General features: G+C 38.1%; 1 protein-coding gene across 1 annotated transcript; it reads right to left on the minus strand.

The window, feature by feature from the left end:
• Positions 1-916: 916 nt before the first annotated feature.
• CREG2 (cellular repressor of E1A stimulated genes 2) lies at positions 917-11287 on the minus strand. The gene is made up of 4 exons (XM_026666957.2): positions 10404-11287; positions 6578-6747; positions 2472-2585; positions 917-1159 (listed from the first exon to the last, which is right to left on the minus strand). The coding sequence occupies exons 1-4, from the start codon at positions 10854-10856 to the stop codon at positions 1012-1014; spliced, it is 885 nt and encodes a 294-aa protein (XP_026522742.2). The 5' UTR covers positions 10857-11287; the 3' UTR covers positions 917-1011.
• Positions 11288-23450: the final 12163 nt, after the last annotated feature.

Below are 23450 nucleotides of genomic sequence, written 5' to 3' on the forward strand. Positions count from 1 at the left end.
AATTGTCCTCTTGAAGATATTTCCAATGGCTTATCTTTCTGACATGCAGGAAATGGCCTTTTGTTTATTTCCCGGCCTCTACTCCCAGAATTTATATTTCTAATGATGCATATTTTATCAATAATTTAATTGATTACAGCTTAAATTTTAGTGCTGGTTTTAAATTATCAGATAGCTAATGCTATTATTTTTTAAAAAAATTGGTCACCTTAAGAACTCACAAATGTAAAGTGGAAGGATATAAGTCAATAAATTGAACAATCAATCAATCAAGCAATCCATTAATTAAAAATAAACCATTACATTTAAATTCACTATTGTTAATACTCTCTGGAGCTTGTTCAGACTTAAAAATAGCAAAAATATAATATTGGAAATGAAGTAAAAACTTCAGATCTCTTTTTCCTGAAGCAAGAAAGTTCTGTGAAGTAAGGATTTCATGCATTAGCTTAATATTTACGTGCAGGACAGTAACTGCCATCTGTATTCTTAGTATATTGTATGTTGGTCTGAGATAATGAAGTGAATTATCTAATCATTTCTGGAAAGTTTCAGATCTTAGCTTTTAAATCTGTAGCTATGGAAAAATTAAATCTGTAATATAAATTTAATTAAAATACAACATATATAAAATATGTTATTAGATGTTTAATTAATAGCAGCTAGGGACATTAATATATCATTCATTATGCCACTCATTACATATAGGTTTGCAATTTCTGCCTAGTTTTAGAATGTATTATTACAATAATCTTATGAGATTCATATTTATAAAATTCCAAAAGTATTCAAAACATCTTAAGCAACAACTTAGTATGATCTATCTCCAGACTGTTTAATATCTGCAGCTTTTTTTCTAATGTTCAAAAGTAATTCTGCTCCATTTAAGATGGAGCCACATTCAAAACTTTGCACAAAAATATTAAATAAATACCTGATAACACAGTTATATAAAACTCTTTGTTCTGAATTAAATATGAAAATGCTGAATTCTCATTCTTAAAAAATCAGTTACGTTTTACTAGGAACTGCTTTGAAATATTCTTCCAAAGTAATAACTGTAATTCCTCCATACCAGTCCTGTAGCCATATATGTTCAATATTCATTTTCATAAAGAACCATTCATAATTGCGAGGCCATTTTCTCATTATGGGGTGCCTGTAAGAACAACCAAACAGCTAGAAATGATTGGCTTACATTATTTTATAGATTCATCTATGACTTATCAGCACTTAATTATATTTATAAAATACAACAGTGAATGTTTAAACAGTGATTGTTTGAACTGCAAGATTTGTCAAATGCTATTGGCTAATCATTGCACAATGCCTCTTGAAAATGTATCCTTTTTGCTTTTCATTTTATTCAACTATATATCCATACGTTATGTCATGGCTTAGAAAGAATGGAGGGAAGGAACTCAAATATTCTTATTCTATTATAATATGGGATGCATACAAAGAGAAACTATAGAATAAACAGAAGTAATGTATATCACAGGGTTCTAGGAAATTCAATCTTTGGATAAGTTTAATTTTGATGCTCTTAAAACTGAGCTATCTCAGAATAAGAAAAATCCATTTAATTTGGGTAGTTATTTTGTTGTTTATTATTTCCTCATGCTGAACTTGGTTATTACTCAGTGAACAGTGATATCACTTAGAACAGGGGTTCCCAACCTGGGGTGCTCGCACCCCCTGGGGGTGCGAGACAATATTCCAGGGGGTGTGAGAAAAGTCCAGGTAAATAATAGGATATTGGCTATATGTTGGCATTTTTATTTATTATTTATTTCAGGGGGTGCGAGGTTCGAGTGAAATTTCTTTAGGGCTGCGGGGCGAAAAAAAGGTTGGGAACCACTGACTTAGAAGAACTGAGTGTTTGACCAAAGGAATTTTAAAAAGCTTAATAATGGCTGGAATGAATTTTTGCTTTCAATTACAGATAGTCTTTTACTTACAACAATTTGTTTAGTGATTATTCAAAGTTACAATGATGCTGAATCATGTGGTCCTCACACTTATGACCTTTACAGAATCACCGTCATGTTATTAAAATTCAGGCACTTGACAATTGGCATGTGTTTACAACAGCTGTATCATTTGGGGTCACATAATCGCCATTTGAGACCTTCCCAGAGAGCTTCCAACAAGCAAAGTCAATGGAAGAAGTCAGATTCACTTAACAATTGGATGATTCATTTAACAACTGGAATGATTTTCTTAACTATGGCAAAAAATTGGCTGCAACTCACTTGCCTTGTATAGCAACAGAAATTCTGGGATCAAATGCGGTCATAAGTTAAGGACTACCTATACAATCTGATTAGTAAGTATTTTCTTCCCAAGACTTTCTGGTATTCAGGAAGACAGTGCTTACATTTCCCAATAATACTCAAAATACTTATTTTATATTCTCTCCCCATCTTCCCACTAGACACTTCAGAGAATATCAGTAGATTCATACAGACCTAGAAAACAGAGCTTGCTTGACAGATTCTAGTTCTTCTGGAGGCACCGTAACCATCTTTCCAATAAAAGTTATCCTGGTACACCTGGGGTCATCAGGATCAACAATTGTTTTTCTATAGGCATAGACATGTATAATAATTAATATCCTAATAAATCCAAATCAGAACCATTAGTTAGTAAAATCCTTCCCATAAGAAAGACATGTTTGCTTACAAATGCATTTATTTTGCTTAATTCTAGGTGCTCACCTTTAATTGAGAAGAAACAATATTAAAAAAAATTTATTTCAAATTCTGTATAATATTAGGAATTCTTTTGTCCAAATCTATGTAACAGTAACATTTACATATGAAGATAGATTCAAAGGATCAGCTCAAGCTCAAATTTATTTTTCAAGTATTGTTGTTTCAGAGTCCTTTGATGAGTCCTGATGCAACCAGAAATTAGACATTTCCAGACAGAAATTGATGCTGCTCTCAAAGTTTTATTTTTGACTCAACTGTGGCTCATGATAAATTGGACATTTTCCAGGATTTTCTTTGATTGTTTTTTGAGATGTTATTGCTTGCTTGCAGGCAGTTTTCCATTGTCAGAAACTTTTACTTTGCTTGTGAATACCAAATTGTTTGTGAATACCAAATTCAGATAGTGTAAAGTCCTTCAAAGTGAAACACTGCCTTCTATAACTAGGTAAGATCTATATGCAAATAATGCATTATCCAGGGATGGAGTGAAGAAGAAAGTTGTGTGTGTAGAGCATTCTTCAGCGAGAAAAAGAAACATGTGCTTTGTCATATGCTCTGCATTCAGTTTCTTAGGCAGGTTGCTTGACCTGTATTGTTGCCATCAATTTACTAGTTTGGGAAATGGGTGCTTTGTGACCAGCCATATTCACTAGAGTAGGCGTTCAATGAGTGGGCACCAGAGGTGGTATACAGCAGGTTCTGACCAGTTCTGGAGAACAGATAGCGGAAATTTTGAGTAGTTTGGAGAACCGGCAAATACCGCCCCTCATTGGAGATTTTACAGTATCCTTACTCTGCCACGCCCACCAAGCCACGCCCATAGAACCAATAGTAAAAAAATTTGAATCCCACCACTGGTGGGCCTGTTTGGAACCATACTCTTCTTAGTCAGTAAAAATTCCAGATATTCTCCTTATTGAAAGAGATAGAAATTCTTATAAAATGGCTCCCAGAGAAAAGATGTGTTTGTGGAGCTCTCTTCCAGGTGAAAGCTTATAAATTTTTCCTTTCCTCTCAGTCTATTTCAATACCCTTCAACATAACAATTTAGTAAAATTAGCAGGAAATGAATACCGAAAAAAGACCAGTGTTTTCATTATTAATACCTCAATATTTTCAGTAAGGGCTAGGGCAGGTTACATTGGCAAGGAAAGGAAAAGAGAAGAATATAATTTTGTAGAAAAGTTATTGTAACAATTTTTCTAATGTGCTTACCATGCAGTGAAGTTTGGTTCAATAAAAACTGAGCTGTCACTGCATAATGTTATTAATAGAAATTATCTATATTCTACATTATGTAAATTAACAGAAATAAACCTCAAGCAGAAAAGTAATGAGAAAGTTAACACTTAATTGTTACCTTGACTGATATCTTCCCTCTTTGTGTTTTTATCATTCCTGCTTTCAGGTTCTAGATATCCATCTATGACAGGAAAATTGAAATTCAATCTTGGTAACAGAAAAGCAACTTAAGAAGGTCTTATATGGAATAGAAAATTTGTTGTTAGAGAAAGGGCCGAGCATCTCTCATGCTGACTATTTCGGACCGTATATTTTTTGAAATTGTTGTTTCCTCCAAGAAACAGCAGTTCAATCCTTAGTCTATACCAGTGTTCTCAAATGTGGAGATTGGGGAACCCCAGCATGGTTGACTGGGGAATTCTGTGAGTTGAAATCCACATGTCATAATGTTGCTAATGTTGAGAAAACTGGTCAATATATCAGCATATAATTTTGTGCCTAGATAGGAGGCTCCAGGTTGAGTTCCATCTTCTGCTGATTGTATCCATGCAGACTTGTTGGACAATTTTATGTAGTAAAACAGGTTTGATATTATCCTCTTCCAGAAAATGCTTTTTGACTTCTCAGTCTTGCTTTCTGCCCTGAAATCCTTCCTGCTCCCTCATCCAACCATTAACAGATGTGCTGCTGCTTAGTTTCCAAAAAGAGCTAAGTGCTGCCATCTGCTGAGGTAAACATGTTAATAGAACTACAAGCTGTTTTCCTATTACTTGTTCTGACCTAGGCGTTTTACAAAATCACGGAACAGATTCCTTGTCCCGACAAAACCACTTTTTATTTGGCTAATGTAAATTCCTATCATTCACATCCAGCACATCCAGTCTTTCAAGGGTGAATTGCAACCACAGACCTTATCAGTTTTGGAAAGTTGCCAGGCTGATAGCTTCCAAGTGCAATGGTGTACAAGGAAATACTTGGTAAGGAGTCTGGGAGTCACAAATGTAGATAAGCAGATCTTCACACCAATTAAATGAACTAATTGTCTCCTGCAAACGCCACTCCCCTTTCGCTCCTATTTATTCCCTATGGGAGGGGCCATTCACCACCCACCTGTGCCTTTACTCCCAAGTTGACCCTTGTTCCTTAACTGTTCCCTTTTCCTGACAGCTCTGCACATGTGCACATCAGGAACAGGTCCCAGCTGTTCTTCTGCCCCACTGATCTCCAACTCCAAAGGCAGCTGATAACTGTCAGATGGCCCTGCCCCATCTGTGCCTCCGATGCAGAGCACTCATCAGAGCCTTCCCCTGACTCCAGGACAGGCCCATGTTCCTCCACAACCTCCTCACTGTCCGCCAGCTCCACCACAACATTATTTTCCCTCTGTCCGCCCTATCAAGATGCACAGTATTAAGATCAGATTTTGTTAAAATAAAAACAAATCATATAGGACTTTCCTATCCCTTAGAGCTGTAGTCTCCAAACTTTCAGGGTCTGAGGACTGATGGGGGTGGGTGGAGGGGATGGTTTTGTGTCCATGCCTGCCGTTTACACAAATGGAGCTTTGCGTGCTTGCCTGCTTGCATGGCCCAGTTCCCAATGGGTACAAGGTCATGGACCAGGGGTTATGCACCCCCATCTTAGAATACAATAAAATTAAACAGTATTTTGGCACAACTCCAAACATCAACTGTCTGAGGTGGTAAATTGTCTTTCCAGCTTTCTGAACTCTCTGTACTATTATATTAGCTACAGAACTGTGCATCATTGGTAATATAGATCAGTCTAAGGCATTATTTTTAACTTCAAGCTCAGCAACTGTCAGCTGTTTAAATGGGTCAAAATGGAGCCCACTAGTCCTATGAATTAGACTATCATTCTTTTGCCTGGATCACAATTCTTGTACCCTACTTGGTACAATTTGCTTAAATTTTGCAAATTCATCTCCTATATCTTCATATCAGAAACTCAAGAATAAATATGTGTTGTTCATTTAAGAAGTAAACTTTGTACTTTGCAAAGATATAGTTTTCTGTGTTAGTAAATATCAGAGTCTGCTAAACTCAGTAATTGAATAAGTGGCTGCAGATAATTAACAAAGTTATTTCTAAAGCTACTGAATTGCCATTTGCTTCTGTTTGGGAAAATATAGCTATGACTTTCTATTCTAGATACATAACTAAAATGGGATTTTCTGATTTTATTTCTTTCACATCTTTGGAGTTGATGGAGTTCAAACATCTACTTTCAAATATTATGCATGCAACTCACAAAGCAAATGAAGAGAAACAACATATTTATTGTGTTGAATTGCTGTCTAGAAAGAGATAGCTGTTGAAATTCTGAAAAAGAACCACTTTTGTCTAGTGATTAAGGCATCAGGTTAGAAAGCAGGAGACTGTGAGTTCTGGTACCACTTTAGCCATGAAAGCCAGTTGGATGACTATGAGCTGCTCACTCTCTCTTAGTCCACCTCACACGGTTGTTTTGTGGGGATAATAGGAGGAGGAAAATGTGTTGGATATGTTCACTGCCTTTGATTATTTATATGAATAATAAAAGTGATATACAAATAAATAATTATCATTATGCAGTACAAGTTTCCAATATTATCGTACCTGCAAAAATCTCCTTCTGCTTCGGGTAATGTCAATGAAGCAACTGAATTTTTCACCAGATCCGCTACAGTTTTATCCTTTGGAGTCATATAAAAGTAAGGAATCCCGGTGCTGTTGTCTGTGGGGCCATCACTTATAGATAAACAAGTCCCAAATGGTGCCCCCTGGATCTGAAAAATTTCAAATGATTACCTCTTATAAAACATCCTTGGTGCAAATATTTTTGAAGGAACTTTAAAGTCTAGATATTGGTATTACTTATTTTGAACTTTACTTGATATCAGAAGTGATTTGCAATTTATCACATTTAATCTGAAACACTAAGAAGGAAAAAGAAAAAGTATCTATTGAAGAGAATGGGATTTTATTATGTTACTCATATTTTTTTTTAACCTTTTGTTCAGTGCTTTGGATTAAAATTAGTATTTTTATCACACATTGTTTAGAAACTAATAAAAAGGAATAGTTGTAGTGCTGAAGCATAAAAATTTTATAAAATATATTATTGTATACCTTTCTAGTATTCGTGATTATTTTATAAAGTCATATTGTTTTGGGAGCAATAATTTTATGCAGAGAGCTAAATGTTTACAACAGAATTCTGAGCAATTTAAGGAAACTGTATTTTTATTTATTCACAAAAACCAAATACTTTTATTTATGAATATTATATGCAAATTGAATAAAGCAGAATGGTACAAAATTAATTAAAATCAAATAACACACACACAAAAAAACCCAGTATAAACGCAGATATAGATACCAATGTCTTATGTGTGTTGTATATAAAGAGCTGCTTATAACAAGATCTGAAGCTAATATTTTACCTTGATCTTTTAAGCATGAATGGCAAAATATTTAATGCAAGAATTTTTTAAATGTAACTTTTCAAGATGAAATATTCCCTTGAATTGAGCTTGATCTTTGGTGTATATATGCATATCTCTAAATACAGTTTCCCCCCCCTTTGGTGGTGGGCTAACAATAGAATAGTGGATTATATTATTTTTTGGAATTTCCTGAGATTTATTGGTGATCCACCAATCAAATATTAATTACTATAGATGCAGTCTTACTTCACCTTCTGAGTTAGCCATCTGCTGTGACTTCAACTTTATACTTGCTAGAAAGAAAACCAAATTAAGATTTATTTTGACATGTATAAAAGTGTGTTGTAAGAGAGTCAGCTATAATATCCTCCAGTTCTGCATGAATTTTAACAATATTGTTGTAAATAACAAAGATGTTAATTAGGGTAGTGCAGCCCTTCAATTTAGTTTCATAAAGTGTTTCAGAGAATAGGGAGGTAAAACCACATCATGTTATTTTTTTTCTGGATTATACATTGCAGTTTCGGTGACTTTGAAGCAGTGCACAGTCCTTATGGCAACTAATGAATTTAAAATTTGAGGGCAAAGTAAATTGCTTATGAATCACACAAACAAAATGCTGACTTGAGCTATGCCCAGGATAAATCCTAACTTTTTCTTTTCTCCTTTGAAGTTTAATCCCTATTTTTCCTTGGGCTGTATCAAAAAATGCTGCCACACTTCTCTTACTTTCAAAGAGAGTTTGCTCTAGGACAAAACTGTCAGCATTTTTAATAAACATTGGACTTGTTTGGTCCTGTGGGTCTAATTGTGAACTATAGTATGTTCTTTGGCTCTTGGCCCTTATGTTATAAAAGGCAGATGACAGTCCTATTAAAAATATTGCAAAGACAGAAGCAACAACAATTAAAACTTTATCATTCAAGCATGAAATTTATAGGGCTGAATTATAAGCTTCCATTGGTCAAAAGAGAAAATGTTATCAATTACTTTTGTTAGCAAGCAGACCTCCCCAATCCAACATTTTCTCACTACCCTAGACTACAATTCCTATCATTCAGAGCCAGAATGCCACCAAGGAATGAAAAGGGCTAACCTGAGTAGCTTTTGATGATCAGGTCAGGTGAGCTGGTTGGTGACACCTGCCTCAGATGCCTACATGGAATAAGTTAGATAATAGATTGTTGTGGCTATTGTCTCTTAAATCTTTGTAGCATATTATACTTTGCTTAATTTTTTTAGATTGTCAAAACATGTAACCTCATATTTTCTTTTAAAGTTAAAATTCATCCAGGTCATCTCATTCTTAGCATTAATTTCTGTGAGACAATTTATGAATCATATACTTTTATTGCATTATTGAAGTAGTTAAATATGAGCTAGATGGCACGACTGGTATATGACTTCATAACCAACTGACTGACCCTATTCAGAGAATATTCATAAATGATTCTGTGTCAACTTGCAGGATAGTATCAAATAAAGGGCCCCTATGCTATTCAACATTTTAATTAATGACCTGGGTGAAGCAATTGAGGGAACAATTATCTGATATGCAGATGCCCCAAAACTAAGAGGCTTAATACTTTGGAAGAGATGGATAAGATTCTAAGTGATCTAGGTAGTCTTGGTATTTGCCTTGGAAAGCCAGTATATGAAAAGGCATATTTATAAATTTAAAAGTAGGATAAGATAAAGATCAGAATTATATGCACAAGAGACAAATTCCTTGTATGTCCAATCACACTTGGCCAAAAAAGAATTATATTCTATTCTATATGAATTTCAACTATGCCCAATATCTTTGTAAAAATGAAATGCATATTTAAAAATGACATATATTGGGAACTGAAGTCACAATGGACTCTTCTTTCACAATTCAGTTACAGGAAGCATCTTGAACATCATGGAGATATGATATTTTTTCTCAAAATTAAATGTGTAACTATTGAAATCCTATAGGTGTATAGTTGGATTTTGTGCATTCCAGTCAAGTTTTGACTCCTGCAGGTTTCTTAACAAGATTTCAGAAATGGTTTGCCATTGGTTTCTTCCTAGGGCCGAGAAAAATAGTGACTGGTCCAATATCACTCAGATGCCTTTACACCTGAGGTGGGACAAGAACTCCTAGTCTTTGGGTCTCTAAGATGGTGCCTTATAACCACTACAATAAACTGAATCTCATTGTTGAAATAATCATGCATAAAAGGCTCTTCTGGAAATTTCTTACATAAACCTAGTCTCCAAGTTATAAGAAGAGTAAACTTAATTCAAGCATACATTTCATTGTTGGAGCAGCAATTATTAAACATGTATTTTAAATTATTTCAAACTTTTGTTTTCCCATTTATCACAGTCAGTTTGAAATTAGTACATTACAAGCATCTTCTGGCACCATTGTTAGTGAACTGGAATTATCAGGGTTCTTTAAGTAATGAGGGGAAAATACATTTCAATCTTAGTGTTGTACTAGTAAATTTTAAGTAAAGGACTTAAATAAATAAATAAATAAATAAATGAAAACTTTATGCAACTGTTAATAATTTGGTCCCCATATTTAAATCGTAAAAAAAAACAAAGACCAACTTTGAATATGTCTATTATAATTGCAACAATTATCAGGCATTATTGGAGATTGGACACATTCTTCCTCTGATTGATTGATTTCAGATTTTTTCCCCCTTTTGTATCCACCTTGCAGGTGTTACTAAAGAGGCAGGCAAAATCATTATCCTGTTTTTCAGGAAGAGGGAAGGAAGCCCATTAAGCCATCTCATTCAAGCCACGATTCATGGCTTGTGGTGGATTTGTCCCCAAATGACAACCGCGTGGCTCAGTACAGCCAGTGCGCGGCTGGACAGAGGGGAATGGCAGCAACAAGGCTCCTAAAGAGGAAAATGCAGCAGCGCTGTTGCAAGAGCAGCGCTCGGAAGGAAAAAGGCAGAGCGCCTTCCTTTCCCGGCTGCTACCAGAGAGGCGGCTTACGGTGGTGGTACCTTTTCTTGGGTTGAAATCGTAGCCAAGAAGCCCCAGCCATGGCGATGCATCAAGAAGCGGGCCGTTCTGGCTGCTTGTTCCAGAGGAAGCGCTGGGCTGTCTGCTCCTTTGGAACTCTCCCTCCGGTAAGAAAACATCCGCGACGGCGAAGAGATTTGCTTCGATCTCTCCGTTCCCGGCCTGCTCCGTATCTCCTCTTCTTTGTAAACCGAGGCCGGGTAGCTCTGCTTCCAAATGCTGCTGGTGTCTTCGAGGAGGGCGGGGAGAGCCTCTTCGTTGGAGGAGCTGTCCAGCTCTTCTTCCACCTCGTTGGGCACCGACCAGGAGACCGAGTTCACGATCACGTACCCGCAAGCCGGAGCCAGGGCCAAGCTGCCCCAGAGGGCCCAGGAAATCCAGCAGACGCCTAGTGCTCTTCCACGCAGCTTGACCTCCGAGCAGGACCCGGACATTTTGGACCAAGGCGCCGAGCTTGGCGAATGAGCGCAAAGATGCCGGACGGTTTTGGCTGTGGGAGCGGCGCCCCCTTGTGGCCAAGCAATCGCGGAACTCTGAGCCCGTGACGACGCTTTCTTTTCATCCGCGGGCCTCCGCTGCGTTTTCGTTTCCTTGATTCAACGTTATTCTTCGGTTAAGGAGCCTTGTGGAGTAATCAGTAATACTCCCCCCCCCCGATATTATCAGCACATCGGCGTTTGATAGATTTTAAAAAAGGTTTACCTCGAAAAATAAATTTAAAAAACACATGAACACTAATATAGGTATTTTTAAATCTATTATGTGCCGTCAAGACAGCGTCCAATCTTACCAACAACATAATTCCCCCCTCAGAATAGTATATGGAGTTAGCGCCTATAAATAGTAGGTGGTGCAAGTATCAGATATTATCAGGATAATAAATAAACCTCTTATCTAACACGTCATTCATGTGCAATATAAGACGGCAGTGATAACATCATTTGATTTCTTTTGCTGGATCTTTGCAAGAGTTCCTAATGGTGTAATGCATTGAGATGTCCTGTAGAAATATATTAAATATGTTAATAGCATATATATCTTTGGCAAGAAGAGATAAGCTGAAGACAATCTAGGGTATGAAGCATAAAACACAAACACATTTCATGTTTGAACACAAACACAAACACTTTGTAAACTGCACTGCAATCAATAAGGCTGTGCAGCAATCTAGTTTCTAAGAAAAAAAGATTATTTAAATCACCCATGGACATCCAGGTGTGCCATGTAGGAACGTTTGGAACAATCTGTACTTTCTCTTGCCAGAGGGTGATCCCAGGAAAATATATTTAATTGTGGGTGCCAGAAGATGCTCAAAATAATTTTTTTCTTGCCAAATCTGGATTGCTCCATCACTGACTGATGAACATCAAAAGACCTGCTCTGATTGGATAGATAAAAGAGGCAGGAGTTTTTCAAAGCTGGTACAAACTTTATGAAATGCTTTCTAGAAAACAACCTCCTCCTTTGATCCCAATTTAATTGAAGAGCTCAAGAATGCTTTTCATGCCCCTCCTTTTAATTCTTTAAAATTACATTAATGTAAGAGATCCAGAGCCGTTTTACACTAGAGTAGATAGAATATGGAAAAATAAACAAATCCATAAAATTGAGATGGAAGTAAATTTGTTTCAAGAATGAATATTTTATCAGAAATATCCTATATTTAATGACCATTTTAATTTTTTTATGTGTTTTAAGTCTGATATCAATGGTACCTGATACCTGTGTCATTGTTTCTATTACAGCTCAGTCTATCTGAATCTTTTTCAACTTATGAACTTCCCAACTTCCCAGTAAAACTTATATCTTTTACTAAATTTCTTTGGGGAGAGGCTATTAACAATTTTAAAAGCAGTGTTCCCTTTGATCTCCTCCTCCTCCTCTTCTTCTTCCTCTTCTTTTATTTGGCTTTATAGAGCTTATTTATTACCATTATTACTCACATACTCATCCAGACCTTTAGACTGGATCTGGCATTTTTATCCATTTATTGAGTTCTTTCTAGAAGCAGATGTTGTTTGATGGCATTAAAGATATCATCTCAGAATATAAACTGTTGCAAGTAAAGTTGCCTTCTGCAATTGATATTTTGTTCAACACCATTGAATTAGAGCCATGAGGGCGAACCTATGGCACGCAGAGCCATTGGTGCTGGCACATGGGCCGCAGGCAAACTTACCTCACTGCATGTGCGCACGCCTCACAGCTGATTTTTCAGCTGGTTTGAGGTCTTTTTTGGCTTCCCAGAGGCTTGGAAAAAGCCTCTGCAAGGCTTTTCAAGACAAATAATAGGCCCATTTCATCACTTCCTGTAATACTGGAAGTGACAAAACGAGCCTATTATTCATCCTGAAAAGCTTTGCAGAGGCTTTTTGCAAGCCTCTGGGAGGCTGAAGAAGGCCTCAAACCAGCCAAAAAATCAGCTGTGATGTGCAATGCAGGTAAGGGGGTGGCGGGGAGGTATTGCGTGTGCATGCGCAGGGGGTATAGGGGGGTGCGCATTGCATTCTGGGTGCTGGCACGTGTGTGTGTGCACACTGGTGCATGCACAATTTTTGGCACAGGGGCCCAAAAAGGTTAGCCACCACTGAATTAGAGCATAAAACTACTGGCACAAAATCAGTGAAATGGAGACTGATAGACTCCCCAAGTTATGTCTTCTAGAGCGAATAAAATCACAATCACAAATCTCCTGGATCATCAAACTAACAAATTTTGTAAGAATCCTTCCTGTCTCTTGCGTAACAGGAAAAGAGCTGCCCAAAGAATTAAGGATATAGAACATGGGTAGGCAACCTTTTTATACCTACCACCCACTTTTGTATCTCTGTTAGTAGTAAAATTTTCTCTAACTGCCCACAGGTTCCACAGTAACGGTGATTTATAAAGAAGGGGACAAAACCCCTACCACCCACCATGAAAGCTGGATCGCCCACTAGTGGGAAGTAGGGACCAGGTTGACTACCACTGATATAACAAAATGATACAGCTATCCTTAGTAAGGTGGGTAACTTGAAATGGCTGAGCAAATACAAATGTACTTTTCAAATAGACAGCTATTTGAAGTTACAACTTCCAAAATATCTTAGGGAGATATTTATGCAAGCGAGGTTTGAACAGCTTGACCCAATGATCAGATATGGAAGATTCCATTCTATACCCTACAGTGGATGTGTGGCAGAGGTAGAAGACCTGGCTCACATCCTATTTGATTGTTGCCTGTAAAAAGAGGGTGAGAGACAGGTACCTTGGACTATATACCCAACGAATGACCCTTTTGGATCAACATATCAAAACTTACCTTATGTGCAGCCAGAATCTGAAAATAACATTTAACACAGCCCAGTACTTAAGCAAAATGGTTTGATTGAGATCTGCATATGTGGGATTGATTGGGGTAGATTGTAGCAGTGATACCGAAGTATAATTTTTATCAATTGATATTTTGTTCAATGCCATGGGTGCTTAAATGATGCTCCAGATGTTTTGGAATTGAACCTGGTGGCTATTGCCATTGGCATCTTTGCTTTCTTTTGCCACAGTCATCCTACTTCTATTTGCAGGTCTTTGCATTCTATGGTGATGTAGTGGTTAGAATGCAGAGTTGTAGGCAAACTCTGCCTATAGCCTGGCATTCGATCCTGATGGGGCTCAAGGTTTACTCAGCCTTCCGTCCTTCCAAGGGAAAGTTTGCTGACATTGTAAACCACTCAGAGAATACTTTAATGCAGGGGTGTCAAACTCAAGGGTGCTTAAATCCGGTCCTCAAATATCAAAGGACCAACTTGTGGTGCCTCTGGTGGCTAAAATGGGCCATGTGCACCCCCCCTGCATTTTGTTTTCGGCCTCTATGGCCTCCTACAGCACTCTGCTGGCCAAAAAACAGGCCCAAAACTGGCTGAAAAATGGGTCAATAGTGCTTTTCATGCCCCTCCTTTTAATTCTTTAAAGTTACATTAATATAAGAGATCCAGAGCCGTTTTACACTAGAGTAGATAGAATATGGAAAAATAAACAAATCCGTAAAATTGAGATGGAAGTAAATTTGTTTCAAGAATGAATATTTTATCAGAAATAGGCTATATTTAATGATGTACTAAGACCATTTAATTTTTTTAATGTGTTTTAAGTCTGATATCAATGGTACCTGATTCCTGTGTCATTGTTTCTATTCCAGCTCAGTCTTTCTGAATCTTATTATGCATTGCCTGGAATGAACTGGTCTGCTCCTCCCCAACCAGATGCAAACATCCTTGAGGCACTGGGTTAATGGATTGACAGCTTCATCTGCACAGCCTGGAGTTGAGAAGTGGAGCTGGGTATCATCTATATACTGCTAACAGAAAAGAGGGAGAAAATGCTTTGAAATGAAATGAAAGATCAAAAGCACATTTTCTATCCACTTGCCTATTAGAACAATTAGTAAACAAAGAGTTATTACTCCCTTAGTAGAAGAGATTGCTGTTGCACAATTTGAATTGCAACAAATTAGTCAGAGTGCATGTGAGTATATATGAATTACTGTGCAAGTTTATGGGCAAAACCCTTAAACGTCTCCACATGAATTCTGAAACATACATGAAAATACTGGTCTGGCTATCCACAATGGAAACACTAATATACCTGAATGTTGTGGAGCTAGGAAAAATTATGAGATATAAAGATATCCTAACAAGGGGAACTAAAATAGAAGCAAGAACTGAAAGATCAAAGGATTGATTTGGCATGGTGGCCACATATGCAAATAAAATCAAGGTACAAGAAAGATCTAGAATGCATATTTATAAAATATGGATTTTATAAAGAACCTACAGAATTGGATCAGATATTTTTAGGGATTGATGATAAATTAATAAAAAGAATATACAGTTACTTACTGAGTTTTAAAATGACAGAAGAATAAGTAAAAGAAACAATGATAATATGGGCTAAATTTTTTGGATACACTATAGAATTAGATAAGTGGCAAAAACTCTAGGAGATAAATTATAAATTGACAATGTCAACAGCCTATAAAGAAAACCTATACAAAATGTTTTTATAAGTGGCATTTGCCATCAGAAGAATGGCAAAAATGTTTAAAAACATGTCCTCCAAGTGTTGGAAATGTAATCAGTTACTGGGCTCTTATTACCATATGTGCACATGTGAAAAGGGTAAAAAATATTGGATAAAAATATGAATTTGGCTAGGAGAAATGACAAAACAATAAATAAGCTTAAAACCAGAATTGTTTTTGTTGGGTATTTTACCTGAAAAGATCTTCACTTCTGAACACATATGTCTAACAAAAGATCAACAGGGTTAAAGAACATTGAGGGAGAGACCCTTGCCACAAAAATATTTTAAAAATGCACACCAGCCTCTTCTGAAGATACAGAGTTTGGAGTACAAAGAACAGGTTAAAAAAAAAGGATGGTGACCATCCCAAAAAATTGGCAGTGTCTCACTTGGGAGATGGAAAGAGATGAAAAGGAACTGAGGAAGGCTAAGAAAGTGTTCACAGTTGAACACATAATAATACGACTGAGGAGACTCAGGTTCATGGGGTTGCTGTGGGAGGAGCTGGGGGGACAAAGTGCTATCTTGGCTGCTCTGAAGGGAAATGGAATAAAAATCTAACACTATGAACAAACAAATACGTGGCTGAAAGACCTTTAAGGAATAGCAATTGCACATACTGTATCCAAGAAGACAACATGGATGTCCATGGAGTCAGAAGTAGCTAAAGTCAATTCATGTCTTTTTTTTTAAAACAAAATGCACAAGAATCTGAAGAAGACAATAATTAGAACATTCACTCTGACTTCTTTCTGCTTAATAATTTTATTCGTTCTTTTTCCCCTTTTCATCTGCTTATATTAATTATTGCAGTCTAGGAGAAGGAGAAAGGCAACAACTGGTCTTGTGAGCTGGACACATTTGTTTTAATATGAAAAGGACTTCTGTACAACTTCCTGCGATCATGATGGGTTCACATGTCTCGTTTGGAACCATGCCCATCATTTGTGCGTAACAATCTGTTCTCCCATCTCCCACCAGTCCACAAAGCCAGAAAGTTTGGAGACCACTGCACTACAGAAATACTTGCAAGATTGTCTTAAACTATTTCTTTAAAAACAAATTATACTGTATTTATGTTAAGCATAATAACTTGAGAGTCAGTTTGGTGCAGGGATTAAAACATCAGGCAATAAAACAATAAAATAAAATAAATAAAACAAAACAAAACAATAAAACAATGCAAGAAGCCTTGTAAATAAAATACCTGAATTTCTCCTCTTACTAAATACGGCTAAATTCGACATTATATTTGTCTGTGAAACATGGCTCAACGCATCTCTCCCTGACTCCATTACTACAGTAATAGACTATCATGTTTACCGATCAGATCATCAAATCCATAGAGGAGGTGGTGTTGCTATCTTCTATAAAAAGTCCCTACATCTAAAAAACATCCAAGTTACTCAGGAGCTTGCTATTCATGAGACCATTGTCTGTGAACTGTTCTTAAATATCACATTTCGGTTCTTACTATGTTACAGAGCCCCTGATTATGACATCGAACATGCAAACAAGCTAAATACACTACTAACATGGGCAGCATCCTGCCCACACGCTTTTATCTTTCTTGGTGACTTCAATCTACCTCCTATTAACTGGACCCTTAACGAACATACAACTGAACCCACACATGCAACCTTCAACAATGCAGTAACAAATCTGGGACTAGAACAACTACTAATCAACAACACTAGACTTAACAACTGCCTTGACCTCATCTTTTGCAATAGTTTGAATTCAATTTACGGAATACAAATTAAAGAACCCTTTTCCAACAGTGACCACATGATAGATTTTTGTCTCAACATAAGTCCACACAAAAATCATCACAATGATGGAATCCCCAATTATAACTTCAAAAAAGGCAACTATGATCTTATAAACAACGATCTCTCATCCCTTGATTGGCAATTTCTATTCACTGGATGCAATGCTGTCGAGACCATTACAACATATTTTTACTTGAAGTCAAAAGAGTCATCAAACTATATGTACCATTAACAACTCCCAAAACCAACGTGACCATCCCTGTCCTATTGTTTCTTTTATTTTTTATTTTTTATTTTTCTTATATGTATCCATGTATTCATAACTATGTTTTTACTTATACCTATTATCTTGTAAGCAATTGACAAATAAATAAACAAATAATAAATAAAAATAAATAAAAACTTGGACTGTAAGTTCCTGTCCCACATTAGGTAAAAAGCCAGCTGGTGGCCTTCAGCTAGTCACTTTCTTTCAGCCCTAGGAACTGTGGTGGTATTCTACCAGTTCGGCCCAGTTCAAGTGAACTGGTAGTAAAAAATGCTGCCATTTGCTGAACTGGTAGTAAAAAAACAACTACCAGTTCAATTGAACCAGTATTTCTTTTTCTCCTCCCGATGATCAACTGTTCCGATAATCAGTTGTGCTGTCTTACTGCTTCACCTAGGAGGGTTTCCTGAGGCTCAGGAGACAAAGAGGGTGCATGGGGGTTACTATGTGGTCCCTCCACACTAAGGTGACCAACTTTTTTACAATGAAAAGGATGACACAAATAAATTGAAGAAAAAAAACAAAGCCACTTGTGCATTGCACACTCTTGTGTGCAGCGCACTCTTGCGTGCGGCACCCTCTTGCGTGCAGCACTCTCTCTCAAAACAGTGCTACTGTGTGGAGCGGATGCATCTCATAATCGCGTCTTGCCGCACTGTACCGAGCCTTGATGAATCGTCATGTCAAATACAAATAGTCACATCACACACAACAGATTGGCTCGGCATCGATCAAATACGGAGATTTACAGATTAGTCTTCAAATATCAAAAAGGAGGACATGTAGGAGGGCACTTTTTGAGAGAGGACAGAACTTACAAAAGGAGGACTGTCCTCCCTCCACCTTATCCACCCTCCATTTTTTTGCCTCCTAGGCCTCAGGGAAGCCTCCTGGGAGCCAAAATGGCCTCCCAGGAGACTTCCCTGAGGCCCAGGAGGCAAAAAAAAAAAAAAAAAGGAGTGCGGGGGGTGCTGCAAAAAAACCACGCCCACCGAGTCACATGGACACGCCCACAGAACTGGTAGTAAAAATATTTGCATCCCACCCCTGAGTTCATTAGAAGAAACTATTATTAAAATGTTATTTCATCATCAGCAATCATTTTCAATTCCAAAGGTAAGACATATAATACTTACAAATAATATATCAAGTAGGTAAAACTTACAAAAACCCTCAATTTTTTTAAAGCTTCTTTCCTTCTTTTTCTGGTGTGACTTGAGTCTTGATGACTCAAAGGAAAAATCCTTTCAATTTTGGGGGCAAATTTTTCTAAACTAATTTGTCTTTACCTTCTTCCTCAAGATGAAAGACAGTGATTGGTCCAAGACTGCCCAGATGGCTTCAGGCCTAAGGCAGACTAAAACTGAACTGTCCTGTTTTTTAACCTGGTGCCTTAACCATTACACTGAACTGGAACTAATTGTTGATGAAGAACTATCTGGGTCTTTTTCTGCTCATATATACTGCATCAGACTGATTCTTCAGACTGAAGGAAAAGCATGGAAAGCATCAAAGCTTCATATGTTCTTCAACTATCTGGCTTTAAAGATATTTACTTCAAGAAAGGAAACATTTGGCCAGAAAATAATATTCAGTTTGCTTCATTCCTACTCTTGAAATAAAATTACAATAATAAAATTGCTTTTACTATTGTATTTATTCTAACCTGTGAGTGCCCAGACATATCAACTATATTTGCTATGCTAATCCTATTATCCATCTACTAACCCTACTTTGATGTAGTCATCTACTGTAATATCCATACTGGAAGAAAATAATTTAGTTGAAAAGAGAGATTTTGGGATAACCTGTGACTATCAAAAATCAAATGGAACCTAGGCCTCTAGAACTACACATTGGCATTAGGGATTTCTGTTATCTTACAATTTCTAGCTGCACTCCAATATAGCTATAGTCTTTCTTTCTTTCTTTTCTTTCTTTCTTTCTTTCTTTCTTTCTTTCTTTCTTTCTTTCTTTCTTTCTTTCTTTCTTTCTTTCTTTCTTTCTTTCTTTCTTTCTTTCTTTTTCTTTTCCTTTCCTTTCTTTTCTTTTCCTTTCTTTTCTTTTCCTTTCCTTTCCCTTATTAAATATTTTATATATTTCAATCTCTCTAAATATATATTTCAATCTCTCTAAAGAGTGATTCTACATGATTTATACAATATCAATACTGAATAAAAGTATTGTAGGATTAAACATTAAAATATCAGACATTAAAGGTAAAACATTAAAGTTAATATTAAAATGGATAAAAACCAATGTGTAGACCAGGTGGGGATATTGTTCTAGTCTACGGCCACCTCCATCTATTTTGATATTTTAATCCACTAAAAAATACCAATAGTTGTATGTAATTGTACAGCCCTTGAGATAAATGATGATAACAAAAATGAAAAGAATCAAGCAATTATAGAAAAAACAATGCTTTCAAGAGCTAAACCATTAACATTCCTGATTACACAGGAAAGTATAAGTACAGAAACAGCACCTTGAATTGCACCTGGAAACCATCTAGCAGCCATAACAGCTTGCATAGTAATGATGCTTCATGAGAGTAATGAGAAATGCCTATTACTGCTGAGACCTCTGCAGCATAATCCAACAGATGCCACACAAATACCTCGATATACCCATGAAAGAAGTTCTCCAAGTCCTCCCTACTTAGGAGGGTCCTTGTCACACAGAATAGGGGTATGGGATAGCATTCAGCAGATACAGTAAGGGTGGAGAGCTACTTTGCCACCCTTATAACCACAATCAAGTCCTTAATAGTGGTTTTCATCTGTGTTCAGTAGAGTTCATACTTGCTGAACACCAGCAATACTCTAAATGTCTCTTTTCCTACTTGATCTCTCAACTCTTCGGTAAAGCATGGAGAGTGACGAAAAGGAGAGAGATGAGTACAGTCCGATCCTAGGCCTCAGCAGCCTTATTGTTCCAAGCCACAAGCAAGACCTTGGATGGACCATACAGCGGACCAATAGGGATAGTCCCCAGCACCCTCTGAAACAGACCCATTAAAGCAGACCTATTTATAGTATTGTACTCAGGTTGCCTGTGGGGGATCATGATATTGGAGAATCCCTAGGAAATCAGGGTGTGATTCAACAATGACAAAGGGGACAGTAGAAGCTCTCTCAATTTCAAATCACATTGCCACTGCTTTGACAGAATACTAAATCTGAAGTCAGGCTCTTGATGACCTGGTGGACACTCATGGCTGTTATGGAAGCCCTGAGTTCCTGAGCCACCTCAGACTCCATTCCCAGAGAAGGACGTCTGAGGAATTCCACTGCCAATCTGGAGTCAAGGAGATCAAGTAAGGAGGTTGCAGTATAGGAGGTAGGTAGGTAGGTACAACATCAACAGTCTCAATCAATCCCTAGAACCCAATGTAATGATCAGGTTGTCACAACCAGGAGCTTGTGGTGCAAGATCCCTAAAAGCCAAAAGGGATTCTATGATGACGTAAACTCAGGAGAGTCAAACATCCAAGGCCACTCAGTCTTCATTGAACTGGACTCTTCCTCCCCATCCACATACAAAGGTTTTGAGATACTGGCTAGTAGATTGACAGCTTCATCTTGGGTTGAGCCTTGGGTTGAGATATAGAACTAGGTATATTCCACATACTGATAACAGAAAATCTAGCTGTTTTTCCCACTTAAAAGGCTACAAGGTAGTTGATAAGACCAGAAGATAGCAGGTAAGAAGATAAAGTGTTTGGGTGAATATTTGACATGCAGGATTTAGATATGTGGGTTTGCTGTTCTGCCTTTAATATGTTACACATCAATACTTATTACACCAAAATATTTGTGTTGATCAAGAGAAGGCAGAGACATCACTAAAAAAAAATCAACCAACAAGCTTCAGGTACTCAGTAGGGAGAAAAGCTTTGAAATGAAATGAAAGTTCAAAGTTACATTTTCTATCTATTGTCTTAGAACAATATTTACCATAATTAGCAAAAGAAGCATTTTTACTCTCTTAGTAGAAGAATTTGTTATTGCATGTTTTGAATTACAACAAATCAGTAAAATTACACATGAGTATATGTGTAATTAGGTATAATAAGGTATATGGTACATGTGTTGTGAACTAAAGAAATGTAATTAATAAAGATTCATTTGCATAGCAGGATCGTAATCCTGCACTTCCTATTGGCCCTTATAATGGCAAGTTATGATTGGTTAATTCCGAGCAATCTGACTGGCTGTTGGCGGGCCGAGTCCCATTGGACGAGGTTCAAACCCTATAACAACATCCATTGGTCATCCGGATAGCAGTTCACTCTATAAAAGGGTGGCCGCTATCCGGGGGTTTTTTGTCTCTGTTATCATGCTTTAAATAAAGAGCTGAAGTTCACGTGAAGCAGTTTCATCTCCGTTTCTACGCCCATGCTTCGTACTTAACACTGGCAAAGAAGGTGGGATTCGGAGACAATAGAGCTGGCTAAACCCTACAGAGCACCAACCGAAGCACGTGGCTGAGAGCGCACCTACATCGACAGGATGTCAGGCGGCGCTATACCACCTGCTCCTTTTGACCCAGACAAAGAAGACTGGGAGTCGTATATGGAACGTTTCCAGATATTCTTGGAAACCAACAATTTAGAGGACATGTCCACCAGCAAGAAAAGAGCGGTGTTTTTGACGTACTGCGGGCCTGCCGTATTCCGGGTGGCTAAAGCAATCGCAAAACCGGCTGAAGTAACAGAAATGGGTTGGGACACCCTCGCACCCCTCCTTCGGGCTCATTATGCATCCACAGCATCAACACTGGCCCGAAGACGCGAGTATTACCAGAGGGAACAACAGTAAAGCCATAGCTGCCCAGTTCTGGGATTAGATGCACGACACGGGCGCAGAAGGCCTATGGAGAAAGACAACGTCAGCTTTCCAAAGGCCGTCACCTATGCTACTGCAGCAGAAGAAACCAGGAAGTCGGCTGCTCGAAGGCGCCGCAACCACGCACCGCTTCGTCAACTCGCCCGTGACACTTCACCAGGTTTAGGGAAGTTTCCGGCAACAAAGAATCGCAAACCAAAGAGTGATGAAGAAGAAGTCATCAGGATTCGGGGCAATCAGAATCCACGAATTCTAAGGACTCCGCACAAATGCAAATTCCGCTATGCACTCTGCCAAAGTTGTGGAGCCAACCATAAGAGAAGCAACTGCAAATTCCGCTACGCACTCTGCCACGCCTGTGGAAAGAGAGGCCACATCGCACGGGCCTGCAGAAGCAAGAGAGAGTCCAACCCAAGCCGAAGGGAGAACAACCTCCGACAACCCGCAAGAAACGTTCTTGTAAACCGGCATCGCTTGGGTAACCAAGAAAACAACCACTCCTACAGAAACAGGGCACCGGCTCTTCAAGCAAAACGGGAAGAGGCACACCAAACGACAACCATCGGCCACGCTTCGCTACTAGACGCACAGAAAATCCGAGTGAGAGTCGCCATAGAAAACCAACCTTGCCAAATGGAAGTCGATTCGGGATCGTCCCTCTCGATGGTCTCCTGGAAGACCCTCAAACAACTCATCCCGACCATCCGCCGCCAGGACCTCAGCATCCAGAGGATCGTCCTCAGGGATTACCAGGGGAACACGATTCCAGTCTCCGGCTTGACTCAAGTCCGAGTAACTTTCAAAAATCATAGTGCAGCACTCCCATTGACTGTTGTCGACGGCAACCGGCCCAGTTTGCTAGGCCTACAATGGTTCACCCCACTAGGGATTGAATTAGCCGGCATTCACCATGCCGAGAGCAACGATTGGGAAGAAGGCATCGTCCAGGAATTCCAGGACGTCTTTTCGGACAACTTAGGCAAGTACAAAGGGACCCCTATATCATTTAACCTCAATCCAGAAGTAGCCCCTATCCGCCTTAAGCCTCGTCGGGTACCATTCGCCCTTAAACCCAAT

The sequence above is a fragment of the Notechis scutatus genome, chromosome 5, assembly GCF_049901735.1.
Source record: "Notechis scutatus isolate UNSWTSFEM ecotype Mainland chromosome 5, rNotScu1.2, whole genome shotgun sequence".
NCBI classification, from domain to species: Eukaryota; Metazoa; Chordata; class Lepidosauria; order Squamata; family Elapidae; genus Notechis; species Notechis scutatus.

Excerpts from the sequence above, each read along its gene's own strand:
- CREG2 (XM_026666957.2), bottom strand. The coding sequence starts at position 10,856 with ATGTCCGGGTCCTGCTCGGAGGTCAAGCTGCGTGGAAGAGCACTAGGC. Across the intron at positions 6,748-10,403 it reads CGATTTCAACCCAAGAAAAG|ATCCAGGGGGCACCATTTGG; the intron begins GTACCACCACCG and ends GAAATTTTTCAG. Across the intron at positions 2,586-6,577 it reads GCAGAAGGAGATTTTTGCAG|AAAAACAATTGTTGATCCTG; the intron begins GTACGATAATAT and ends CTATGCCTATAG.